Here is a 23,897-nt window from a genome sequence, read left to right on the forward strand (position 1 = left end):
ATGCTGTTGGCTCAGTTGGGAATGTGTTTCCTACTGTGTTGGATTATTGATATTGTCATGGTAATTCCTGTGAAGGTTTAATCAAAATAAAATGCAGCCCGACCGATTAGAATGTATGCTCAAGCCAGTGTTCATACATTTCATACTTTTTACAGCATCACAGCTGTGGGTAAATGGTTGTGTGCTTCTCACTGATTGCAACAGAAAACACCTGGAGACGTTGTCCCGCTAACGTTCTGTTTCTTTAATTAGTTCAGCAAGAAAACTTGGCTGCAGGTGCTGTTCGCATTGATCCAGTTTTTTGTGTAGAGTAGTATGACAAATAATGATAAAAAGGTGAGCAGTAGCATAAAGGATGCATCTCTAATGTGATTACAACTTTGAATAGCCAGATCTGCGGGGACAAGTGCCTTTATCTAGTTTCTACCAGATGAATATAGTCTGACAGTAATACAAATGTTGGATTTAAGAGGATAGCCGCTGAATGCTGCCTCACAATTCATTGTTGGAAGGACTGTGTTTTCCATTGAGGGGGGGGATCAAGCTTGAAGGACGCAGAAGACATCTCACCCTTGAAAGTTCCCAATAAATTCTCACAGGCCATGCAAGTAATTCTAACACAGTACTGGTAATTTTTTCTTGAAATATAGACACGATCATTGCAAGTCCATATTATCAAAATCCTTCTTAAATCCTTTCATGCAACAACGGCTTCACTCTCTCGGAGGCAGCTTCTCTGTCTTTAGAAAGGACACGCTTCATCTTTGCTGCACAAACACTCGAGAAGAGATGAGTGTTTCAATGGTACAAATTAAAGCCATTTTCCTCTGTGGATGGATGGAACAAACACCCTGCTAATTCTATCGATTAAAAGAAATGGAGTTTGTTGTCAGCAGTGCTGTATTTGAGGTAGCGATTTGATTAGGAAGCTGTGCTCGACAAAATTGGTGTAATGATAATACCCGGTTTGATTACAACAAATGCATGCTCACAGGCACTGAGTGGGAATCAATCTTGCATTATGTCTACTTATTGTTCTTTCTAGCCTCTACTCCACATGGGACAATGCTTTATGTGAAGTGTCAACAAGCATTGATGGTTAAGGAACCACTTGCAAAAGCTGGAATAATTTACTTCAGCGGTTTATTAATTATTGCCATTGTAATTCATTGTTATTTTGAAAAACACTATTAAATAAAATAAATGTTAATGTTTACAATGTGATGATCCCTGCCAATTGCAGAAAATAAAAAGATGAAACGTAATCATCAAAGGGAAACCTGATTTACACTGAAACTGGCTTAACTCTTCAGCTTAAATTAATTTAAATTCTGGCAGTACAAATTTACTTTTGACCACAAACCTCACCGTATGGTCATGTAAGGGTTAAAACAGTATTTAGGATGCCAAACTCTAATTTTTTTTAATCAAGATTGTTCCAATAAAAGCAATTTCTGAAATGAATTTGATAACTTTAATGTTCGGATACATATGATAAGCAAAATGTATTATGTAAGGTCATTGTTTTTAGGTAAAATAAAGAGAAAATCATTTATAATAGTTGAATGCTCTATGGTATTCTCCTCTATGGAAATGCAACATTCATTTGATCTAACTTATTACTGCTTCAAATTGTAACAACTGTGAGCACAGGAAAAGCTATTAAAAGTGGAATTCATTAACATTGCATTTTGCAAGATTTATTTCTATGATATTTGCTCTATGCAAATTATATTTCATTGGTATTTGAGTCTGCAACTGTTTGTATCAGATTAATGGGACAGAAAAGAATTTGTCACTAACAGTCAAGGAGAAAGTGACCCAAAGCAGCTGGGCAGTACAAGATTAATGATCCCAGATCAAGTGTTGGGTTGCATCTATCTGAGGTGCAGCTTGTACTGTGCCTAGCCTGAACATGACAAGACTGTTCTCTGACATTCAGACTGCTGCAGTCTCCTCTGGTATAACCAGTGAAACCCCCCTTGGTGCTGACAGAGTTCGGATCCAAGAAGCTCTTTGCACTGTGGAATAAACCAACATGGCCTATATAAATGTGCTTTAACATTACATGTTTATTTACCCATTCACACCCATTCATACACTGATGTCAGGGACTACCATGCAAGGTGCCACCTGCCCATCAGGACTAACTAACATTTATACAACAGTCACACACCGTAGTCATGGTTTACGGAAAGCAACTTGGGGTTAAGTGTCTTGCCCAGGGACACATCGACATGGACTAGCGGAGTCCGGGATCAAACCGTCGCTCCTCTGATTGAAGGACGACCCGCTCTACTGCTGAGCCATAGTCGCCCCCAAGTGGAAGCCAGTGCCTTGGATGAACAATATTCACATGACCTTCACATTTCTCTCTTGGGGATTCTTTGTTGGTTAAAGCCAGCACTACTGTGTTAAATATCAAAAGTATGCTAATCTTCTCCTATCATCACTATCTTAGGGGATCTCACAAACCTTTGTAGTGTTCTTTGAGTATGCAAATCTGTCATCTTAATAAACATTGAGATACCACGTTTGCCCATGACAGATCATTCCATTCTGCCAGGTACTAATCCTGCCAAAACTGTACTCTTTTGCTGGCCCAAAAATGACACTCATGGGGAAATAAATTAAGAGGGCAAAGTTCATCCTTTGCCTACTGGCACTGGGTTCTTCTTCAAAGGAAGGACCGATTTCTTGTATATGTTGATTATAGAGTTTTAAACACTATAACCGCCAAGGACACTATCATGTGCCTTTTATCTCACTTTAAAGCTTGGCTTGTGCAAGTCAATCATCTCACATTCATTAATGAAAGCAATGCGTGGAAGATTCAAACTGCTGGTGACACCTTTCTGGATCTCTTACCGCCCTTGCTGTGTTCAAAGCACTCAACAACAATGTTCTTCGTGGCATGTTCTACTGCTTCGTCTTTTCGTCATTTTCCACGAGTCTCTTTAAAGACCATGCTCTACATGGTTCCAAGGTCATCATTTTTTTGTTGAATCCAAAAAGTGCGAATGCCGTGTCTGGACCAGCGCTATGCTTGGCTTCATCATCTCTGGCGGCCATTTACTGTACAGATGTTTTTTACCAACAAAGTCGGCAACAAATGGCCGCAACCCAGTTCTGTCACACAGCTATGATAAATGCCAACTTCTACCAGTAAAAGTAAATTAAGCTGTTGTGGCAGTGCCATGTATTAATCTTACACTCTATTCAAAATATTCACCTGCACTTCTGAGCTCAAGTAATGTGTCATCATAGCACCTACTGTATATTGAGCCACCCTGATCATCATGGTAGTTATTCGGTATGAGGCTACCACCATTTCCTAAATAATCTGAAACCCCGCATCCTGCTACAACCCCAGTGGAAATAAACTATGATATTAGCAATAAAGAAATGTATCCAGCTAAACTGGTGCTAGAGTAATAACACTGACTCCACAGGCTTGATACAGCTGTGACTGTGATAGGTCACTTTACTTATGACTCTCCACTTGTCTTTGTCTCTCCTGTCTGGGTTTATAGTTTCCCACTGTGCTTTCTCCTTGGCCCTGTGTGTTCCGGCAGAGAGACACATTTCCCCCATGTGCTGGCAGTGCCTCAGCTGCAAAGCTGCCACTATTTAACTCATCAGCATCTGCCAATGCAAACCTCCACTCCCGCAGTAGTCATTTTCTTAATTGTTACTTTTGCTCTGCTCTACATATGGTCGTATGGAGGTTTACATTTACTCAGGTTTATGGGTTCCTGAGATTTTTCAACATCAATGTCGAATACAATTTTAGTTTACTGAAATTGTTACTATTTAATTACTGAAGGGTAAATAGTGTAGAAACTTACAATTCATGTTGAAGAAATTTGAGTCATTCCATAGACGCAATAACACAAGTGCCCATCATGTAACTATCTGACATGAAGGCCTTCGATCTACTTATCCGTGATTACTTATTCCGCACTCCCACTTCATGGTACAGCATGACTCCACCCAACTCGTCTTTTTTGGTTTTCCATTGGCAAAAGTTGTGGATAGTACCTGGTACTTTTTTTGGTCCACGTCCAGCCGATACTAGAAGATGGAGTCAAAACACTGCAGACTGCTGATTGTTTAGAGAGAATTGTCATCACGAATCACGGGACATCCTGGACAAACCTGCCATTTTTAAAAAGCCAAAGTACGGTGAATAGATTTGAAAAAATGTCAGCTTACAAAACCACACCGCACACTACACTGTACACTTGACCATACACTACGTAGACTATGTACAGCTAATGGAGTGCAGACGTTCCTCTGTTTAGTTGCCAATGAAAGGATTCAGGTGTCGCGGTGAAAATGATGTCATGGTAGTAACACGCGATGTACATTGCAGTGGAAATGAGGCATTATATTACCAGGTCAGGTGCCTAAATGACTGATGTGTGACAAAGACTTTACCCATATGCCGAATTTAAAATTAGCACTGATATACCATTTGTATAGCGCTAATTATCTGAAAGTTTTCACACTCAAGTTTGAGCTCACTCTGCATCATCAGAGGCAGAGGTGATTATCAGGGTGCCACAGCCACACACCACACATATTTATCACTTTAAGGAGATAATTGGGTGTGAAAACCTTGGAGACAGGGGATAACAAATGAACCACCAGAACGAAATTACTTTCATAGCTTGTTTTGTAACCTTTGCAGCATACAAATAAATTAAACAACTTGCAAATGAAGTGACACACTTTGCACGATCAATGTCCACAAAAGACATTTTTACATTCATTGTTGGGGTGTTATTTAAAGAAAACTTACACTAAATCATTATTTACTGTACGATGTACATGATATGCTTTATAAAGACTACTTTATAGCAGCGGCCCCCAACCACTGGGCCACGGACCGGTACCGGGCCGGGGGTCATTTGGTTCCGGGCCGCACAGAAAGAATAAATATTATATTATTTCCGTTTTATTGATTATCAGAGTCTGAAAGAAGTTTTATTTTGAAAAATGACCGGATTTTCTCCCAATTTCATCCGCCTGTGGCTCTTGACACATGTCAAGACAATTGTCACGGTCACATGATAAGTGACCTCAAAAATTAAGCAGGCAAGCGAGTGAAAATTAGTAAATAACTTTTGGAGAGCTTCTTTGCAAAGGGGAAAAGGCCCACTAAGGAGACAGAAGAAGAACCTACAACTTCCAAGAAAAAGAAAGCTTCATTTAAGGAGTCTAATTAAATATCAGGAGTAATTCTGAAGGCGCCATGCCCGCTCTGCATAATATGTGGCGGCAGAGGAAGATCAGCTGCTGGAGATTGTAAATGACGGTGGCCTTACAAGTATGTTTCAGACAACAACTCTGCTTGTGTTTTGGATTAAAATCAAGGCTGAATATCCTGAGACCGCCACTAAAGCACTGAAAACCCTGCTTCCATTTCACACATCCTATCTTTGTGAAGCGGGATTTTCTGCAGTGACAGCAATCAAAACAAAACGAAGTAGACTGGACATGAGGAACACACTTCGGGGTGTCATTGTTTCCCATTACCCCCAGATGGGACCGTCTCGTTGCAGAGAAACAAGCTCAGGGCTCCCATTGACTCAGCGATATTGTGAGTTGTATTTATTTATGCATTTTATATTTGTTTTCATGCCGATTGTATCATTTTATTTTGTCGTGTTTATCTGCCACACCTTGAAGGCCGGTCCGTGAAAATATTGTCTTACATCAAACCGGTCCGTGGCGCAAAAACAGGTTGGGGACCTCTGCTCTATAGAATTAAGGGTTCTCGTTCTTGTCTCTGCACTAAAGACTTTCACTGGTTGGAACTGGGTGAAAGTGGAAATGGTAGAAGGTAATAGCCAAAAGTGAATTTACATGACAGTGCAGTTACTAGAGAGCTCTTTCCAAATTTGGAGGAAAAAAGTGGCAAAAAATAATGTGAAACAAAGACATGAACTGCAGCTATGGAGAACATACCTGATATTATTATGAATCTGTTCTGTTTGTTCAACTTGTGAACCATTATATCACCAACGTACACAATGCCTTCCATATACAGCACGGCAGTGGTTGTGTGTGACACCTGAACTGCGTGTTTGGATCAGGAAAAGAAAAAGAAAATGTCCTGTTATGAAAGAAAACAACAGCAAAAGCATATAATGTGCGTTTGAAGATAAATCTCTTCTGTAGTGAAGCATCTGCACTGCACTAGCTTAGGGGGCAATGGAACCAGTCGCTCTGCTGTAGCTTAACTTAAGGTTTAATATTTTGTTTAATCTTGTGTACAAAGCTTAAAGATGGCACCCGACCAAAACAAACTCAAGAACCATTTCTTATTTATTTTGCTTTGCCACAGGGCTTTGTAGGCTTAAGGGTGTGCGAAAACATGCTAAGAATTTGAGACATGTAATCTTTTCAACTCTCTATGAATAACAACTAGTAATCTGATATCTTTACATGTCGAAGAATTACAAGTGGGTCTATGTTGAATTGATCAGTGAAAGATTTGTAATATTCAACTCAAATATTACATTTATCCTCATATTATTTTGTGTGAAAATGTCTCTTTATTTCAACTCCAGATAATATATATATATATATAAATAATAAATATACAAAATAAATAAATTGAAGTAAGAAGTGTGCATGTGTAGGATAAACTCTATATATTACACAATTGTGTCTACATATTTATTTGGAGTTACCATAGTGTGACAAGCTGTTGAATACATTTGTATTTAACACTCACTGGTGCAAATTTATTTAAAAATCCATTCTTGGTCTGCTCCTCTCTTTGTCAGTATTTCTCACCTAAAACTAGTCCCTAATGTTCGTGCTTAAATGACACCTTTTAACGGTCTGTCCCTAACGCTCGCACTGAAATGGGCAAAGACGCTTTTATGTTCTCTGCCCCTGCAGTATGGAGCCTCTTGCAAACAGATTTGCTGCTAGATCCCAATTAGAGCATTTTAAACTTTTGTTGAAGGTTTGGAGGCTAATTCAATTGGAATTTGTAATTGCTTCTGACAGATTCCCCCTTGAACTCAATAAATCAAATAAACCACAAAGCTATATGAAAGGTCAGGCTGGGTTACGTCGGTTACATTGGAGGTGGACACAAGCCTAGCCTGCCGCTTTTCTAACGTGCGACACGCATTAACGTTAAATGTAGATTAGCACAACCAGAGATAATAGTGTTTGTGGGGACAACTTAAATAAATTAAGTATTAAGTAAGTGTTGTTACATTAGCAGAGAGATGGAGTTGGAGTTAAAGCTAAACTTGACTATAACCAACATTTTAGTGAACATAATATTCTTGCTGGATATTCTGACGGTAAGGATATGCAAGGCATGTATGTCAATGTGAACTTCTCTTAATGTCTTAATCTCCAGCACAAATTATTCAAAACTTTCATATCTGATGGTATGATGTTGACCGTGTTGGTATTTTAAGAAATGTTGTATAAATCCAATGCTTGCTTTGATTTTTTTGGAGGACTTTTCTGGACAAGAAATGCAAATAGGAATAATGTATTTTGTTTACAGAAGAAAATTAACTCTATCCCTGAGAAAATTGTGATATCAATTCTTACAAGACTCATGCAGCCGTAGTGTGAATTGAGTATTTTCCTCTTCTTTGCTTCCTGACAGTGGATATCACACCTGGATTCCTCATCAGTGCTACCTAAAACATCAGATGTGATTCAGAATTCAACGTCATAATCCAGGAAAGTGAATCCTTGCTAAGTAGTTTTTTGACTCTAATGCAGTTAAGAAATATGAGATGAAGAGACACAATCACACCATTCCCAACCTTGTTTGTTTCTTTGTCTGAGGAATGTTTACCATAATCCCCCAAAACACTCCTCACAGTCTTGGAACACTACTTGCCAGAGAATTTGCAGTGCGTGTGTTGCATTAAAAGGAACACTGTGAAATTGAAAAGTAGCTACCGTCTCTCTGGTAATTTCTCTTTGCTATGTGGACATGTTAATGTGCATAATTAACTAATCAGCTTATGCCAGCTGGAACACTTGCAGTTCAGTCTGACAGCTTCCTCTCTTGAAAACATCTTGAAAGATTCTGGTTCGGTCTACCTCTGTGTAATTGTATCTCCTGCCAGGCTAGAATAACTTTAGCTTGGACGGTCCCCAAACAAACAGGTGTTTTTGTTAAGATTTTACAATGTTTTGTGCCACACAATTTCCATTGTGTAAGTATTTAAACTGCTGAAAACTATGTTCTCCATTTGATGATTCGTTGCATGTTTGAGTCGTGTATTTCTATGATTGACATTACCACTATTTGGAACAGTGTGTACAAACTGAGGTGTTCATCTGAGTATTATGACATGTCACCGTGTTATGGATATACAATTCTTAAGGAAACAACAAAAGAACACCGACTATTACTATGAACACAAAAAATCAGAAGTCACAAGAACATTTTTAGAGCTTGGATATACATTTATGCTTTGTTAAAAGGCTAGAATACTTATTTTAGTAGTAGTAGAAGATACAAATCTGTCACCACTGTCTGTATATGTATATATTTATATATATATATAATGTACATATTTACATTTATTTATTTCCTCATTTATTTATTTAACATTAAATTAAATTCCATAATCTGCTACTGAAACGAGATCTTGTCCAATCCTATATATAAACACATTTAGTCAGATATTTGATGTTTGTAGAGGTCCCCACTGCTTCCACTGCACACCAGACCAGTCGTCTTGATTAATAGTAATACTTAATTTGTCATTAAGGCTGATTAATTCCATTAATTTGTGAAGTTTAAAGTCATTCAGTAATGTCACTGAGAATCAATTATTTGCCATGGCACCCAGTATGAAGAAGACACTGATTGTGGGAGTTTAACAAATGTATATGCGACAATCACTAAACATAAAAAAGTGGTCAGCACCAACAGCTGTATCTCTATACATGTGAAACAGCACTTTAATCCGAATGTCTACTTTTCCAAAAGCCAGATATTGTATATGCCTGTGTGTGCAGAAATGGTCCTTGGCAGTGGAAGCCATTGATTTTCTCATTGCGTCTGTACAGCATCTCTCCTTTCCGGCCGGCACAGCATGTAATATGAGACCACAAGTTTTATTTTACCCACAGCAATCAATTTTGCTTAGCTGAGCTCCCTGGCCTGGATGGGGCCTGCCTAAGTACCTGTCTCCTCCGACACGTAGCCCAGCATACCCTTGTCCTGGGCAAAAAGCTTTCAGCTTAATAAAAAACATATCTGACTCAAGACCCGGCCGATCTAATAACGGCCAGACAAGTCAGCGTGACTACAGAGTGCTAACTGTGTCACTGCTGGGAGGCGGTATGTGTGGAGCGGGTGCAGCAGAAAGGCCAAGAAATCAAAGCAATCACTCTGATCTTCAATACCCTGAGAAGATGATCCATATCACAATTTCTTCTATACTATCAGTTGTACAGCTTAAAGTAAGATGTGGGTTTTTTTTATAGAAAAGCAAAGAGCATTTACTGCCTTTTATCTTAAAAGAACAAAAAAAAAAAATCCAATATATGAGGCCATACGTGAGGGCAAACTGGGCATGATTGAGTCTGATTGATATGTATCTTAAACCCCCTAGGCCTCCATCAATCTCACATATTATTAAGCAGAAAGACTGGGGTGTAAACGTTCACTTAGAGATGCGTCTTGTCCCTTTCAGGAGACATTTTCTGCCATCAGTTACTGTAATGAAAACAAATGGATTGGCTGTTTTCATAGAGATAGAAAGCCTGAGCTGCAGCCAAAGATAACAGGGCTAAACTCTTCAAACAGAGGCAGTGTGGGTGTTGGACTCAAAAGGACTGGCACGAAGAAAAAAGAAATGACGACCTATTACTGACTGTTTTTATGAATAATACTGAATGCTAGCTAATAGAGGGAGGATTTTGATATATAATTTCTCCACAGCTCACACTGTACACATCAATGAAGTCTCTCCCTATACAATGCTGTATAATTGAATCTATTTGCATGCATTACGATGTACACACCATCAATTACTGTGCAACGGAGGAAAGAGCTGATCCTTCAGGAGAGCAAAAATCAGCTATCTGCAGGAACCTGACCGTCTGTTGTTCATTTCCCTGCTAATATATTGATAAAAATCTCGACAGTAGCTACAAAAGATAACACATTTAGCTACAGATAACGTCTTACCTGTAGCCACTGTGACTGGTCACTGTGTCCAGCAGTCCAAGCATTGACCTTGCCCTGTTTGTCCAACCGAGCCTTTCCAGGCTCCCAAGTGAACATGTCCATGTTGAGCGTCCTGAAGAGGCTGGAAGCCGTGACCTGGTAGTCTTGGACATGGCCTGACTTCATTCCCAGTGGTTCAGAACAGCCTGGCAACAACAAAAACAAACACTTTTGTTCTAACCTTCCTGACCGCATAGCCCCCTCCTTTCCAAATAACTGTATATTTTCAGTGCTGTTGCCACATAACAAAATGCGGCATGACACAATTGTGGTGGATTTTCAGATCACTACATCCGTAATTTGTGTGTACAGTTGGATGAAACATGCTCAGCTCCCTCACCTGTCAACTCACAACCAAGCAGCTCCATGCGTAAGGTACAGTGCCTCCTGCAGACTTGGGGGTAAATGCGCACGTACTGCGCTTCAATGGGAGGGGTGAAGGAGTTGGCTGATGGAGCGTTGTTATCGACGTTTCCTCTGAAAATCTGTTGCAGGGGATGAAATAACAGCAGATGGGGGGCGGGGAGGATGGTGAAGCAGATCAGTTTTGCCGTTATGTAGCAGTCTATCTGACACTGTCTCTAGTGTCTACTCCACACTCAACAAATTGCTGTCATTCAAGGTCAATGAGCTAGAATTGCAGGGATAAATAGACAATTTCTCGCACCATTTGAGCCCGCAATTCATAAGAACAGTGGTGTGTTTTAAATTAGCTCTCCAATTATATCGCCATACGTTCTCTGGAGAGCTTTATCCTAAAGGCCAGAGATAGTCTGGCAGAAAAACTCTGATATGAGTGACTCATGTACTGCATATGTGAGGCGCAGAGAGAAGGCGACACAGAAAGAGAAAGCAAGGGAGAGACAGAGCAGTGTGTTTTCATGCGATACAAGAAGTAGGAGCTGTCACTGGGTGGCAACAGGTCAATGTGAACAAAAGTCCCCGATTTATATTAGGTCAAGAATCAGGGCATGTGACTACCTCAAACACACCGACAGATCCTACTGTTTAGGTATTCATCCCAGTCGGCTCATACGGCTACAACTTCCACCTCCAAAAATACTGTTACTGCAAATTTAGACTCACAATCTCACTCACATCCTTGCTTTCTGTAGGACACATTTTTAAAGTTTGGATTTTATTTGTCATATACATATACACAACATTTGACCTCTGCATTTAACCCATCCCTAGCTTATAGGGAGCAGTGGGCTGCTGAGAAGTGCCCGGGGAGCAGTTAGGGGTTCAGTGTCTTGCTCAGGTACACTTCGACACATGACAGGTCCCAGCCAAGGATCGAACGGTTACCGGACAACCCTCTTAACCCAGCGTGCCACGGCTGCCCAGACAACTACGCTATAACTACGGCCGTTACAGATAACTACGCTATAAAAAAGAACAAAAAAAGAACAAAACTGAGATCACAGAATATTAAAGTCCAGACTCATTGTTCCGGGTAACAAATCTGAAAAGAGTTTGGAAGTCGGGGTCATTCGGAGCTTGGACAAATGGAAGAGAGCCGTGGTTTGCTGTCAGGAATGATAGAACGCTGTGTGGCCTATCTTGTGGCTGTTCATCCCCAAATAGTATAAAAATTCAATCTAGAAGTCATAAAAGTGGAGGGGGGTAAGGGGCAGCAAGATGGGGCCCGGTGTGTGCTAGCTAATTAAAAAGCCATCTCATCATGTCCTCCACCCTGCCCTTGACTGAGTGCACAGTCTCTAGTTGCCGTGTGTGCACGTGCGAGTGCGGGCATGTGTGTATCTTTGTCTGTGTGTTACAGAGTGAGAGGCTGAAGGAAAAGAGGGGAGAGATGACAAGAGTTGTGTATGCGCTGTGTTTGTGTACCCGTGTGTGTGTACTCACCATATCATCATCTTTGCCCTTGACTTTGTATGTTCTCCAGGTTTTCCCGTCATCACTGTAGGCTACTTTGTAAGACTTGACGTACTCTGGGCTGCCGATACGCTTTGCACCCTGGGTAATTAGACCTGTGACCCTCATTCCCCTCTGCAGGTTTATCTGTGGAGCCAAAAAAAAAAGGCAAAATCAAGAAATTATTGCTTCATTTCCAGACAGTTTGAATGTGTGCATCTGTGTGTGTGTGTGCACGAGCAGTGTGCACACGCACGTCATGGGAATCAAGTCACCCCTTTGTATCTATTCTGTCAGGGCCATCCATCTTATTCAGAACGTCTGTGATCAAATAGAACATTTAATCAATCCTCACGCTCTAGATCCAGTCTGTTAACCCTGTGCAGACTGTCAATATGGTGCCAATGTAAAGCGGCTTGGAGAGCCAAGAGGAAAAGAGAGGGCTAAGAAAGAGGAATGTGATGAATGTTTCCATAGATCCTGCTTAGCGCACACAAAGCAGGATCATTATTATCGAAGCGCGAAAGATGTGTTGCACACCAGTTAAAGGTTTGCTTTGACATGACCGAGTCCATTTCGGCGAAAGTGCACATATTCCACATATTTTCTTCTCACAAATTAGGTTCTGGTATGTGTATGTTTAATTTATGTTTTCGTGTTTACATTCCAGCGTAGCTCATCACTACATATTCTTAATGATGCATTTACAGGTTTCAGGTGGATAACTACAAAAATGTGCTCTATAAAAATGCACATATACATCTTAAATATTACATCATTTGCAAACTTGTATTTCTTTACTTTATATGTTTAAACTAAGTGGATGACATGCTGGATGGTCAAAACTGAATTTCCACTCATCACTAATGACCACAGCATAATGCCTGGCTCCTAGAGGATCCCTCCATACAGGGCCAGCATATGCCCTATAAGAGCCATTTTATTAGGCTTCTAATGTTTACCAGGGATGCAATTAAAAATGATAAAAGGGATACATTTCAAAGCATTCTTGATTGATTGACAGGAGTCTCTGTGCCTATCACAGCATTGTAGTGGTGGTTGGTGCTTCCTCATCTCCTCCCATGTCCACAGTTGAATAACCTACCTCCAGATGCAGGATGGCAGCACGCCTCAGAGACCTAAAGCATGAGTGGTGTTACATCTGCATGTTTTCCTACAGTCTATGTCTTAAATAGTGCCTCACTCTCGCTGTGTAATTCTGGTGAACTTGTTAAAAAAATGAGAGAAGTCTCTGGAGTTATTTTGAACTTTTTCTTAACGGCTTTTGACAGCTCACTTCTTATGAAGAAGCCTGTGGTTACAAAAGAGTGGAGCTTTGTCACACACTGTACTCACAGGCACCCACCCACACACACACACACACACACACACAGGCACGCACACACACACACTGCCTATTTAGTTTTCTTTACAGTGAATATCAATATTGATACAAAAAGTAGGGCAGCATTACACAAGGCAATTTCAGTATTATAATACAGTAAGACACTTGTGATAGTCTGTGACAAATGAGATAAAGTAAATAAACACTGATGACAATTATTCATTAATCATTTTGGCACTACATTCACAACAAGCGGCTTCATTTTCAGGAAGAAAAGAGACTTCGCCTCATCTGGCTCACCCTCTGACAAAATATAAAGGCACAGCTGTCTAGTCTTCCGTAGCTGCAGAACAGACGGGAAGCAATAATACAATACTGAGTGAGTACTAAGGAAAGGACCATTAACCTGGAATGGCCAAACCTAAAGAAAGAAACGCGCACTAAAACAGAATGTGAATTACATCATGAATTGGTCTACTACAGTTTATTCTTACAGTTTCCTTTTTAAGATCATGCATTCTAAACAACAACATCCATAACTTAATGTGATGTTGCAAACAAACAAGACTATATATTTTTTAGCTTATGTTTGCGAAGCTGAAGTCAGTTTCTATTTAAGAACATGAACCACTTTAAAGGTAATCCATGACAAATGGAAGATTAACTTCACTGACAATGTGACCACATTCAGGATGGTATTCCAGGGGCTTGAGCTCACTTTCCGGTGCAGGAATGTTTAGCATCACTATGAAATAAGGCAATTTACTATGAAATAAGGCAAGTAAAATAGTTGAGAGTAAAAGCTCAAACTGATAGTCTGAGCCCACTGAGTTATACTCTCTTCTTCTGTTCAAGAAAAACATAACAACTCTAAGCTGTGTCTCCTGAGGACATTAGAGATCACAATAATGGCTCTTACAGATCCAGCACAAGGAAATAACTGTGAATGTTCACCGACCTTGTCTGAACTGTCAACATCTAATGGGGTAATGCATACTAGTTCTATTGCAGTGTTGATTTCCTGACTAATTTACAGTTGTAGAGACAAGACTCAATTACAGATATTTTTATACACACTTAAACCAACGTATCAAGTTAATTATACACAAGGACCGCTCTTAGAGCCTCAGAGCTGCGATGACTCCCACCACTCTTTCTCATTCACAGCATTTCTTTGCTCTTCTCAGTTTTCTCTATAGAGAATATACTTCTCGCACTAATTAGAAGCTATGTCACTAAAAGGCCACTGCCGGGATAATTGGGGTGATCGTTCGTGTTTTTAATGACACAGAAACATACGTCTGTCACCTCAGCGCTAATAGTGATGCATGTATTTGGTTGAGTGAGGCATCATCGGAAACATCCTCCATAGGCAGACCTTTGTCAGAGGACATATACGCGTCAGTTGGAAGGAAAATACGTCAGTCTGAGAGGTATTTAACCTAAAATACCTAATTTACGGATAATACTACACTCAGCATTGCAGATTAAGCCACAACAAATTTAGAACACATTTTTTTATAATACCATCTTTATAATACCATCTTGCAATGTGCAATTGAACACAAACTTTGATGACACATGCAGAGATGAACGCTAAGCAAAATGTAGCATTTTAACTTATTTCCATTACTCTGAATCACTTCAGATTATTCACAGTCTATCTTTATGTCAAGACATAAACATACTATGACTCAAATATTTTCCAAAATCAGCATGATGGTCTACCACTAAGTATATTTTGATGCAGATCTTTATCAATATATGGAATACAAATGTCAAATTACTGACTTGTTTGTCCTCAGCAGATGTTTGCACTCTCTACGTTTGTGCCAAAGGGAGCCAGAAGAAAATGTTTTAAATGAAACTCTTACCCTTCCATCATTTCACCCTTTCCCTAAAACATACAGTGTCCTGGGTATGAAATGCTCTGGGTAAAAAAACATGAGCCTCCAGAGAAAAAAGCTTCTACATCATATCAGTTTAACCTGTTTTCTCTCTGAAAAACGTTCACTGCTGTGTGAGAAAAACACCATTTTGAGCCATCCTTCAAATGATATGTTTGGGACAGACTTTCTACAATAATTTTGAGGAAAGGATCATTAAGGTCCTGGTCCTTTTGACGATTAGCTCTTCGAAGTCCCACATACATAGTATAGTAATGACTTGGATATACTGTATGTATTGTGCTTATAACAAGGCAGGTCTTGAGTTACATTGAACAAAGACACAGGCGTTAAGATGTGCAGAGAATTCTGGCTTTCACACTGTTTTTGTTCTTTGGATATATGTTTTAATCTAGATGTAGAGCCCAGTGCAATTAGAAATCAATATGAAAATCAATTTTGAGTCGTGCATCATAACTACAGCTGAATCGATCAGTTGATGTGTCGACCGTCAGGAAATTAATTGGCAAGTGGCAACTATTTAAAAAAATAAATCAATCATTAATTTACTTGAATATTTCAAGTACAACAGCCAACAATTCTCTGGCTCCAGATGTGAGGATTTCTTCGTCATTTACAAATTATTTGTTTTTGGGGGGGATTGTTGGGATGACAGAACACCTTGTGCTGTGGGGAACTTCAGCAGGCATTTTTCACGATTTCCTGACATTTTATAGAGAGAATGGTTGACTAATGGATCAAGAAAATTGTTAACTGTATATTCAATAAAATAATAACCATTAAGTGTGGCACTATTCATGAGTACAGCTTCAATTTAAATATGTAGTACTGCAGTGCTGCTGTAAGGGACTGGCTCACTAACCTATGTCATATCATATTAAAACCTGAAAGCCCTCTGCTAAACAATGAAGAACCGTATCAAATACCTTTTTTTATATTTACAAGAAATGCTCCCCAGCGCTCATTTAACAGAAAACCACATGTTTATTTAACAGCTAGCTTCCAGGTCTTTATCTTGCCAAGACCACTAACGATTACCAAATGTCATACCAACAAGCAAGACCTCATACAAACATCACACATGCATTAAAAAGTCAGGAGCACACAAAGTGATAAAATATCCTCTGTTGATTACACATTGAGATCACAAATGTTAAGGGAATTGCAGCAGTATTGTAACAATTACATTTCCCTGTGTCCTTGAAGCTACAAAAGAGCCCTGTGGCACTGTTGTGTGAAAAAATAAGAAATGAAAAACATTCAGAAACATTCAGAAACACACACACACACACACACACTACGTTCATACTGAAATTAAATCAGCTTTTAGTTTTTTCTTCTCTTTTTGTTTAATTTATATGATGTTTGGTGTGTAAGGTAATTAAACCTTATGGTCTGTATTTCACCTGACCATCACACGCCAGAGAAGGTTTGAGATACTAGTGACTCATTGTAAAACCACAGCATAAAAACAATCCAGACCGGTTCACAACCTCACAGTAATAGACAGTGATATGCCATTATGCCGTTTGGTCATAGAGGCATTGCAAATGTTTATAGGATTTAAAATAGCCTGAACCAACAGTCCATATCTGAGATACTGTGGCAGGACCAGGAGGAGACCGCCCCACCAAACACCTGCCAGTGATTTGAAGCGTTTGAAGAGGTGGTCGCTGTTAGACAGCTGTTAGAGACCGATGAATTGCTCATGGCAGACAGGTTTCTAGCTCTGAGCGCTGCATTAAGGTTAGACTCATGAACCCAAACTCATTTTCATCCAAATCAAGATTTGGTCGGAAAGCTTATTGCATTCAGCCCAAAGATGTTATATAATAGTGCAGAATAACACTTTTTGTACTGCAGTGTATGTATCCAAAAGCTGTTTTTGACTGCAGTCATGCTGTGGGCATTTGTCAGGGTCACATCTCAACCACACACTGTAGAGTTGAATATTTCCAAAGCTTACACTGAAATGAAAAGGGACAGAAAGACACAGACTTTGAGTCTAAGCAGGTTACATATGTACATACCAAAAGATTCTGCATCGGAACATTACGTCATTAACAGTTTACCTTGCAATACATTATGTATAGACCCTCTAAACCTTCACAAGTGATTTGAATTGTTTCATTCTTCCAACGCAGCCGGCTGGAGCTATATTTTGCTGAGATTGGCCAGACCTGCAGCATATTTCCCTTGAGTGTTCAAATGCAATTTTATGTGTGAGCTAGTCGTGGCGAAGCTGTGGAAAACTGATATTCTGACAGTACAAAAATGTGTGAACAGGAGCAAGCTCAATTCACAAACAGACGAAACAACATGAATACAAACTAAATATTTACAGTGAATGCATGCTTTGTTTGCACTTCTATGATGTATTATTCAAAGTATGTTGCTCTGTGTTTGATTTGAAAGAGCAGACACAGGCTGACTTCCAAAAATACACACTGCACCAGAGAAAACCTTACGAATACCCAGACCAATCTGATCCCTATCCTGATAGAGTTGTCATCCGTCAGTATACAGACATGCAAACGCAGTCACGCCACATCACCCTGCACTACAAAAGCACAGGGTCGCCTCCTTAACATAATCCCAAAACACCGACTTGACCGTACACCTCTGTTCCCACGTCCCAATTATCGTAGGCCCCCTGTAGAAACACACAATGCCTTCAGCATCCTGCACAACATCCCACGTGGCATCATTATAGTCAAACAAACCGCCTGAATGTTTTATGTCGCGCTCTCCTCAGCCTCTCCGTGTGCCAGGCTTCTTTTCTCTCACTCACGTCGGCTGTTTCTTTGACGCTCTCTCGCTCTTTTTTCCTTCTTTTACACATCAACTTTTGCCCTGTGATACTATTCTCTTGTTGTTAGGTGCAGCTTCGCTTTCTCCATCATGCTGTCACACTGTAGTATGTTTTCCTATTACAGTTTGTTCACGGTTCACTGTCCGTGTGTCATGTATCTGATAACAGCCTACTTCAAAGGGTTGCTGTCAGCATTTCTGTCCTCACGGACTCAAGAGTAAGAGAAATGTAACGCTGCCAAAAAAACATTATTTATAACTACCTTAATGATGAATTACTTTCACCATCTGTCTATAATTCTATCTGGAATATACTCCACGCATTCGGACTGAACTGGAGATGGTAAGACATCTATATATCATAGCTATGCATCCAATTTGGAGTTGGGGGGGATATTCATATGCAAAGCTATGCATCATCTGACAGTTGTTCTTTATGCCACAGCCATTTCAGCATGGAGTCATGATGTGTGACTATTTGCTCAACATAAATCCAGACAATTAGTTCTATGTATAGGTCATCAACTGGAGCCAGATCATGTCGAGGGAGCTGCAGCAGCTTCAACAACATCACTTTAATCATTGCCTAATGCAATGAAACCCTTAGGGTTATAATTATACAATAGTGAGTCATGACAATACTCTGCATCATACTTTTGTTGCAACAAAACTTCTATTGTGACACGAAATACAGCAAGTGCCAATGCAGTTACCATACAACTGGGAGCATGTCACAACTAAAAGTAAAACCTGGAGATGGCAGAGCTGAGTAACTCAAATCATCACCACAGACGCAACAGCCACTAGCTGAAAACAGCTACGCCCTTTCACATTGTTCATCACCATTGATTACACCTACATCTGTTCTACCAAGTAATTAACTCCACAGCTATCACTGTTGCATTTTCACATTTTATTCTAAACAACAACTACAAACAAGTGATTAGCTTACATCTAACAGTCTGAAGCCACAACAAACAAGAGAATAAAGCGTATCTATAATTTAGACTGTGTTCATTCACTTGTGTCTGGCCCTGCTCGGTGTGTGTGTGTGTCCTGTCCTTTGACTGTGCTTTACCTGGATCCATGGCCATCTGTCATTTTCGGCAGCAGTCCAGGCATTCACCAGGCCCTTCTTGTTGAGGCGGGAAAAGTACGGGTACCACTTCTGCAAGCCGAAGAGAGCGCGGTGGGTGGAAGAGGCTGTTATCTGTTGGTTGGAGATTATACCGCCCTCCATGCCCAGTGGTCCAGAGCATCCTGAGCGAAGAGAGGGAGAAAGAGACAGATGAGTATGATCATGTCATTTCAGCACTCAGAAACTGAGCGTGTGCAAAGCATATACATTACTAAAAATACCACCAAGCCCGCATTTTAAAATATCTGTGTTTTTGTCCTCCATATGTTTCTTAATTTTTTGACTCTCCACATCAGAGTCAAAATCCTTGTTTGTCTAAGAGATGAAAACCTCAGTCTCGTCTACGTGTACAGTATCACACATGGTTATTAAAACTGCAACATTTCCTGCCCTCTTTTTTTTAGTGATGGCCTCCTACTGAGACCTTGTCATAGATGTCATAGATTTGTGCACCACGACTCCTGTCTCTCATATTATAAATGTTGATTTGATTCATCACAAGATCATTTGTTACTGTTTCCATCATGGTAAAACCCTTTTGAGTCATGGCAGCCATCAAGAGGACTCGTATCTGCCTTCATGCCGTCCATATCCGAGGGGCTAACAGGTTGCTCCTTCATCTCTTCCATCAGCAACCCCAGACCTTAGGATTCCTCCCAAGGAGCTGCTGCCACTTCTGGACAGCATCATGCCCAAAGTCAACAAGCTTTGTAACAGTTTCAGACATCCTACAGGCTGCAGTGGGGAGGCATGACAACAATATCTTCAGACAAAAACACAAAGCTTTCTTCTGTAAGCAACTTGTTTTCCCTCTTAATCCTTATTGGCATATCCAGACACATCAAGGACATTTTAATAGACCTGCATAACTGTGGTGAAAGGAGTTCTGGCTGTGTATTGTGCTGCTAAACAACTACTTCTTTGTGTTTCCATGAAAATAAAAAAAAGCCTTTTCAGAAATAAAATACTAACAGAAAACACATGAGAAACAAAACGCAATGAAGAAGCTGATGATAAGGGCTTATGTATCCATACTGTATGTTAGCCTTAATAAATCATGTTATAGTGAAACTGAGATTTTACGTGAGATTGTCTCTCCATCGGATAGCATTCAACCTGTAAATTGTATGCAACTTATGCACTTAAAATAATCCTGGTTTCCAATGCTGTGCAATTTGAAGGAAAAACCAAACAGCTGAGAGATGACACAAAGTCGGTTTAAATTGTGCTAACCAGTAAGGATACAAAAAAAAAAGTGCAGTTTGGGACGTGTAATTCTCTATCGGAGTTGAAAGTCGACAGACGACGAATGTATTATATTTCTGTTTGTGAATATGGTAAATGGATTTGTACTTGTATAGTGCTTTTCTGGTCACATGCCCACTCAAGGCGCTTGAACGCTGCATGTCATTCACCCATTCACACCCATTCATACGCTGATGGCACCAAGGTGCCACCTGCCCATCAGGACTAACTAACATTTATACAACATTCACACACCGCAGGCACACTTTACGGGAGCAATTTGGGGGTTAAGTGTCTTGCCCAAGGACACATCGACATGGACTAGCAGAGCCGGGGATCAAACCGCCGATCCTCTGATTGAAGGACGACCCGCTCTACCAGAGCCACAGTCGCCTTTACATGTCTACTGTTAGGACCTGTGTTTACGGGCCTTAAAACAACAAGTGTTGGGAATGCTGAGGGAACTTGTGTCAAAAGAATGGGGAAATATCAAGTGCAAAGTCCTGCCAGAGGCACTGCTCACTCATGCCAACTGAACTGTTGGTGTCGGTGTAAACCAGCCTTCAGGGGAAGCCTGGAGCAGGGGTCACCCTAAGGCTGTGATGCCTTCTCCATTTAAACAAAACAGCTAAGTATTTTGAACCCAACACTTACACACAGACAGGCGAGGCACACACACACACATTCCTGCAGACAATGAAACTGGCAGGCTTGGGAGCTGCAAGGCGACTTTCACCACAGAAGAAAGAGTCAGAGAAGAATGGAACAATGAAGACAACCCTAGCATGACTTATCCATCTGCTAAAACAGTGGGGCTCTAGGCAACAGTGAGGCAGGGAGACAGTGAGTAATGTCTGAGGACAGTCCTGGGGGATCGACTGGAGGCTGGGAGAGAGCAAAGAGTATATTGTTTGAGTGTGTTTGTACTGACATAGATGTGTTTATATATTCCACTATGGTAACTCACTGAAAGGATGGTGTAGGTGGATGCGGTAGCCTACTGCTGAAGCTAAAAGAACATTCTTATTTTCTGACCTAATGGATGAACTATATTCAGTACTTTTAACAAGTCTTAGAAATAACATAAAGCCTTCATTTTGAGACATGGTGAACCAGACTAAACCCACGGCTCAGACAAAATTACAACGGTGTTGGATAAACAGTAATAAATGTTGCATTTTAGCACTCTAAGCCTAATCGTATTCATTTAGAGACAAGTCATATCTGTGTGTATTAGCGTCAATCTCTGCTTAACAGCTCTCCAATAAGATCTGTCCGTCAGCGAGATATCTCAAAATTCTAATTGATTCATTGATTAGAGTTCATTTATCCCATTAAATAATTGTATCCAAAACTGTGAAATGATATTAAAAACATATTGGGTATGTTCTCAAGCTCAGATCTCAAACCTGAAGTGAGAGGAACATGTCTTTAGGTTTTACAGTAAGTTGAACAAGTGTCCCCCTAAAATGACACAATGCAGTAAATATCTTTTCTCATTCAGGAAAAACAAGACTAAGGGTCTACAGCCATGCCAACACCTCTGCAAGGCGGTACTGTGTAAAGTCAGGGGATCAACATTTGCTTTGAGTAATTAGGCGTGTCTACAAATGGCAAGCTAAGGGGTGTTAATTGACTTGCGGGTGATAACTCCTCACCAAATGTAAAGAAAGTAGAGAGTGCAAATCAATACTAAGAGCAATACAACATCCTTCATGAATACCGACTTGCAATTCATTAGGGACCCTGTGGACTTACATATGCTATTCTAGCCCTGCAACAGATGGTATATCATGCGGATTTGACTGGAAATGGAATCTATGTTTCCTCATTACGACCTGAAGCTAAGGGGCCCAGAAGCAAGGTTGTGTCAACACATTATCATATTTGTCTAGTTGTTGCACCTCTTCGGCAGATCTCTTGTAAAGTATTCTATGTGGATGTTGTTGCAAGACACTTGCAAAGTCGCAGTCCTTCTCACCTTGCAGCAATGAAGGGCCTCTCTTAACGAGCTGCCTGCCAGTCGTCCGTCAGAGCAGCAGAGGCAGCCAGCCCCCAGGCCTTGGCCTGCTGGCCCCTGAGCATACATCAGCTCTACGACAGCACACATCACTAACACCAGCACTACGGAGATGTGACAGCTGAATCCGTCTCCCACAAGCCCTACCTACAGCCTAAACAAATTAGAGCCCCACTGAAATTAATGTAAGCATACTAACACTAATGAGCATGGAATGAGGGGATGAGGAAAAGAAGAATAAACACACAAAACAGATTCCAGCCGAACTGTACAATCGAGGTTCCACAGGTGCAAAAGAGAGTAAATGATTCGAAAGTTATAGGCCGACCAATTCAGGATTTTTGATGCCGATACTGATAAGTGATATTTGAGTTTTTAAAAAAAATGTAGAAGGATAGATGATGGCTGATATGTTTTTCACAACCCATAACGTAAATAAATGTGCTGGGTAGGTTATTCTAAAATTGAAAATTAGACTTCTCACTACTCTCTGGTGGACACATTATATTGGTTGTCTATAACAAGTGCATGTGCAACAAAAACATTCAGACGTTTGTTAACGTGTCTGAGCATTTCAGCTCCTGTTGAACGTCATTCAGGTCAGTATATATTAAAATATTTATTCTCAGCAAATTAGTTGACATGATCCACTGGATTGAGCGTATGTTTCAAATCTATTAGAACGGGAAAAAAATGTGTTAATAAACGTCCAAATCACCGTATCAATATTTAAGTTTAATATGGAGTTATGCCACAGCTGATACCGGTGCCAATAGCTTATGGTTGCTTGTTGTCGTAGGAATGCGACCCACTTTCCGGCACATGGGTATTCTTGGTTTATAGCAGACAGAAATAGTGAGTGTCAGGAAAAGCAGTGTTAAGAGGTGTCACTGTCAAAAGCGCTTAAAGAAACAATAATAAATCTCAGCCCTGAATATGGTCTAAGACTAACTAATGTTATGAGAACATGAAATTGTTGGCTAATGTGCAGTAAACAGCCAGAGCTTCCATCTTACTGCAGTTTATTTGATGCAGGACAACTGGTTGTTATTTGTAACTTGGCATACTTTAATCGATTTAGCTTCCGCTCAAGGCAGATGGTTCTACAATCTTCTCTGACCCTGAACAGACCTCACCTTTCCTCAATATTGGATCTTTAACCGACCATTTAACCCATATTAGTGTCTGAAAATGTGAATGTCCCTGGACGAATACGGCCGTAACAATCCCAAATTTGTGCCAAGTGTTATCGCCCTGTATTTGTATGCCTTCTTGTATATTTTACCGGGATTCATGTTGGCAAGCGACAGATATGATTC

At 40.2% G+C, this 23,897-nt stretch overlaps 1 protein-coding gene across 1 annotated transcript in view; it reads right to left on the bottom strand.

Moving 5' to 3' along the window:
* Positions 1–23,897, bottom strand: part of edil3a (EGF-like repeats and discoidin I-like domains 3a) — a gene marked incomplete at its 5' end in the record, with an annotated part of 95,424 nt that overhangs the window by 16,259 nt on the left and 55,268 nt on the right. The window contains 4 exons of the mRNA XM_079161166.1: positions 10,199–10,383; positions 10,578–10,722; positions 12,104–12,259; positions 19,254–19,435. Of these exons, the coding sequence (XP_079017292.1) occupies positions 10,199–10,383; positions 10,578–10,722; positions 12,104–12,259; positions 19,254–19,435 (668 nt within the window). The remainder of the gene's footprint in view (positions 1–10,198; positions 10,384–10,577; positions 10,723–12,103; positions 12,260–19,253; positions 19,436–23,897) is intronic.

Source organism: Pholis gunnellus (genome assembly GCF_910591455.1).
Source record: "Pholis gunnellus genome assembly, chromosome: 6".
In the NCBI taxonomy this organism is placed as follows: Eukaryota; Metazoa; Chordata; class Actinopteri; order Perciformes; family Pholidae; genus Pholis; species Pholis gunnellus.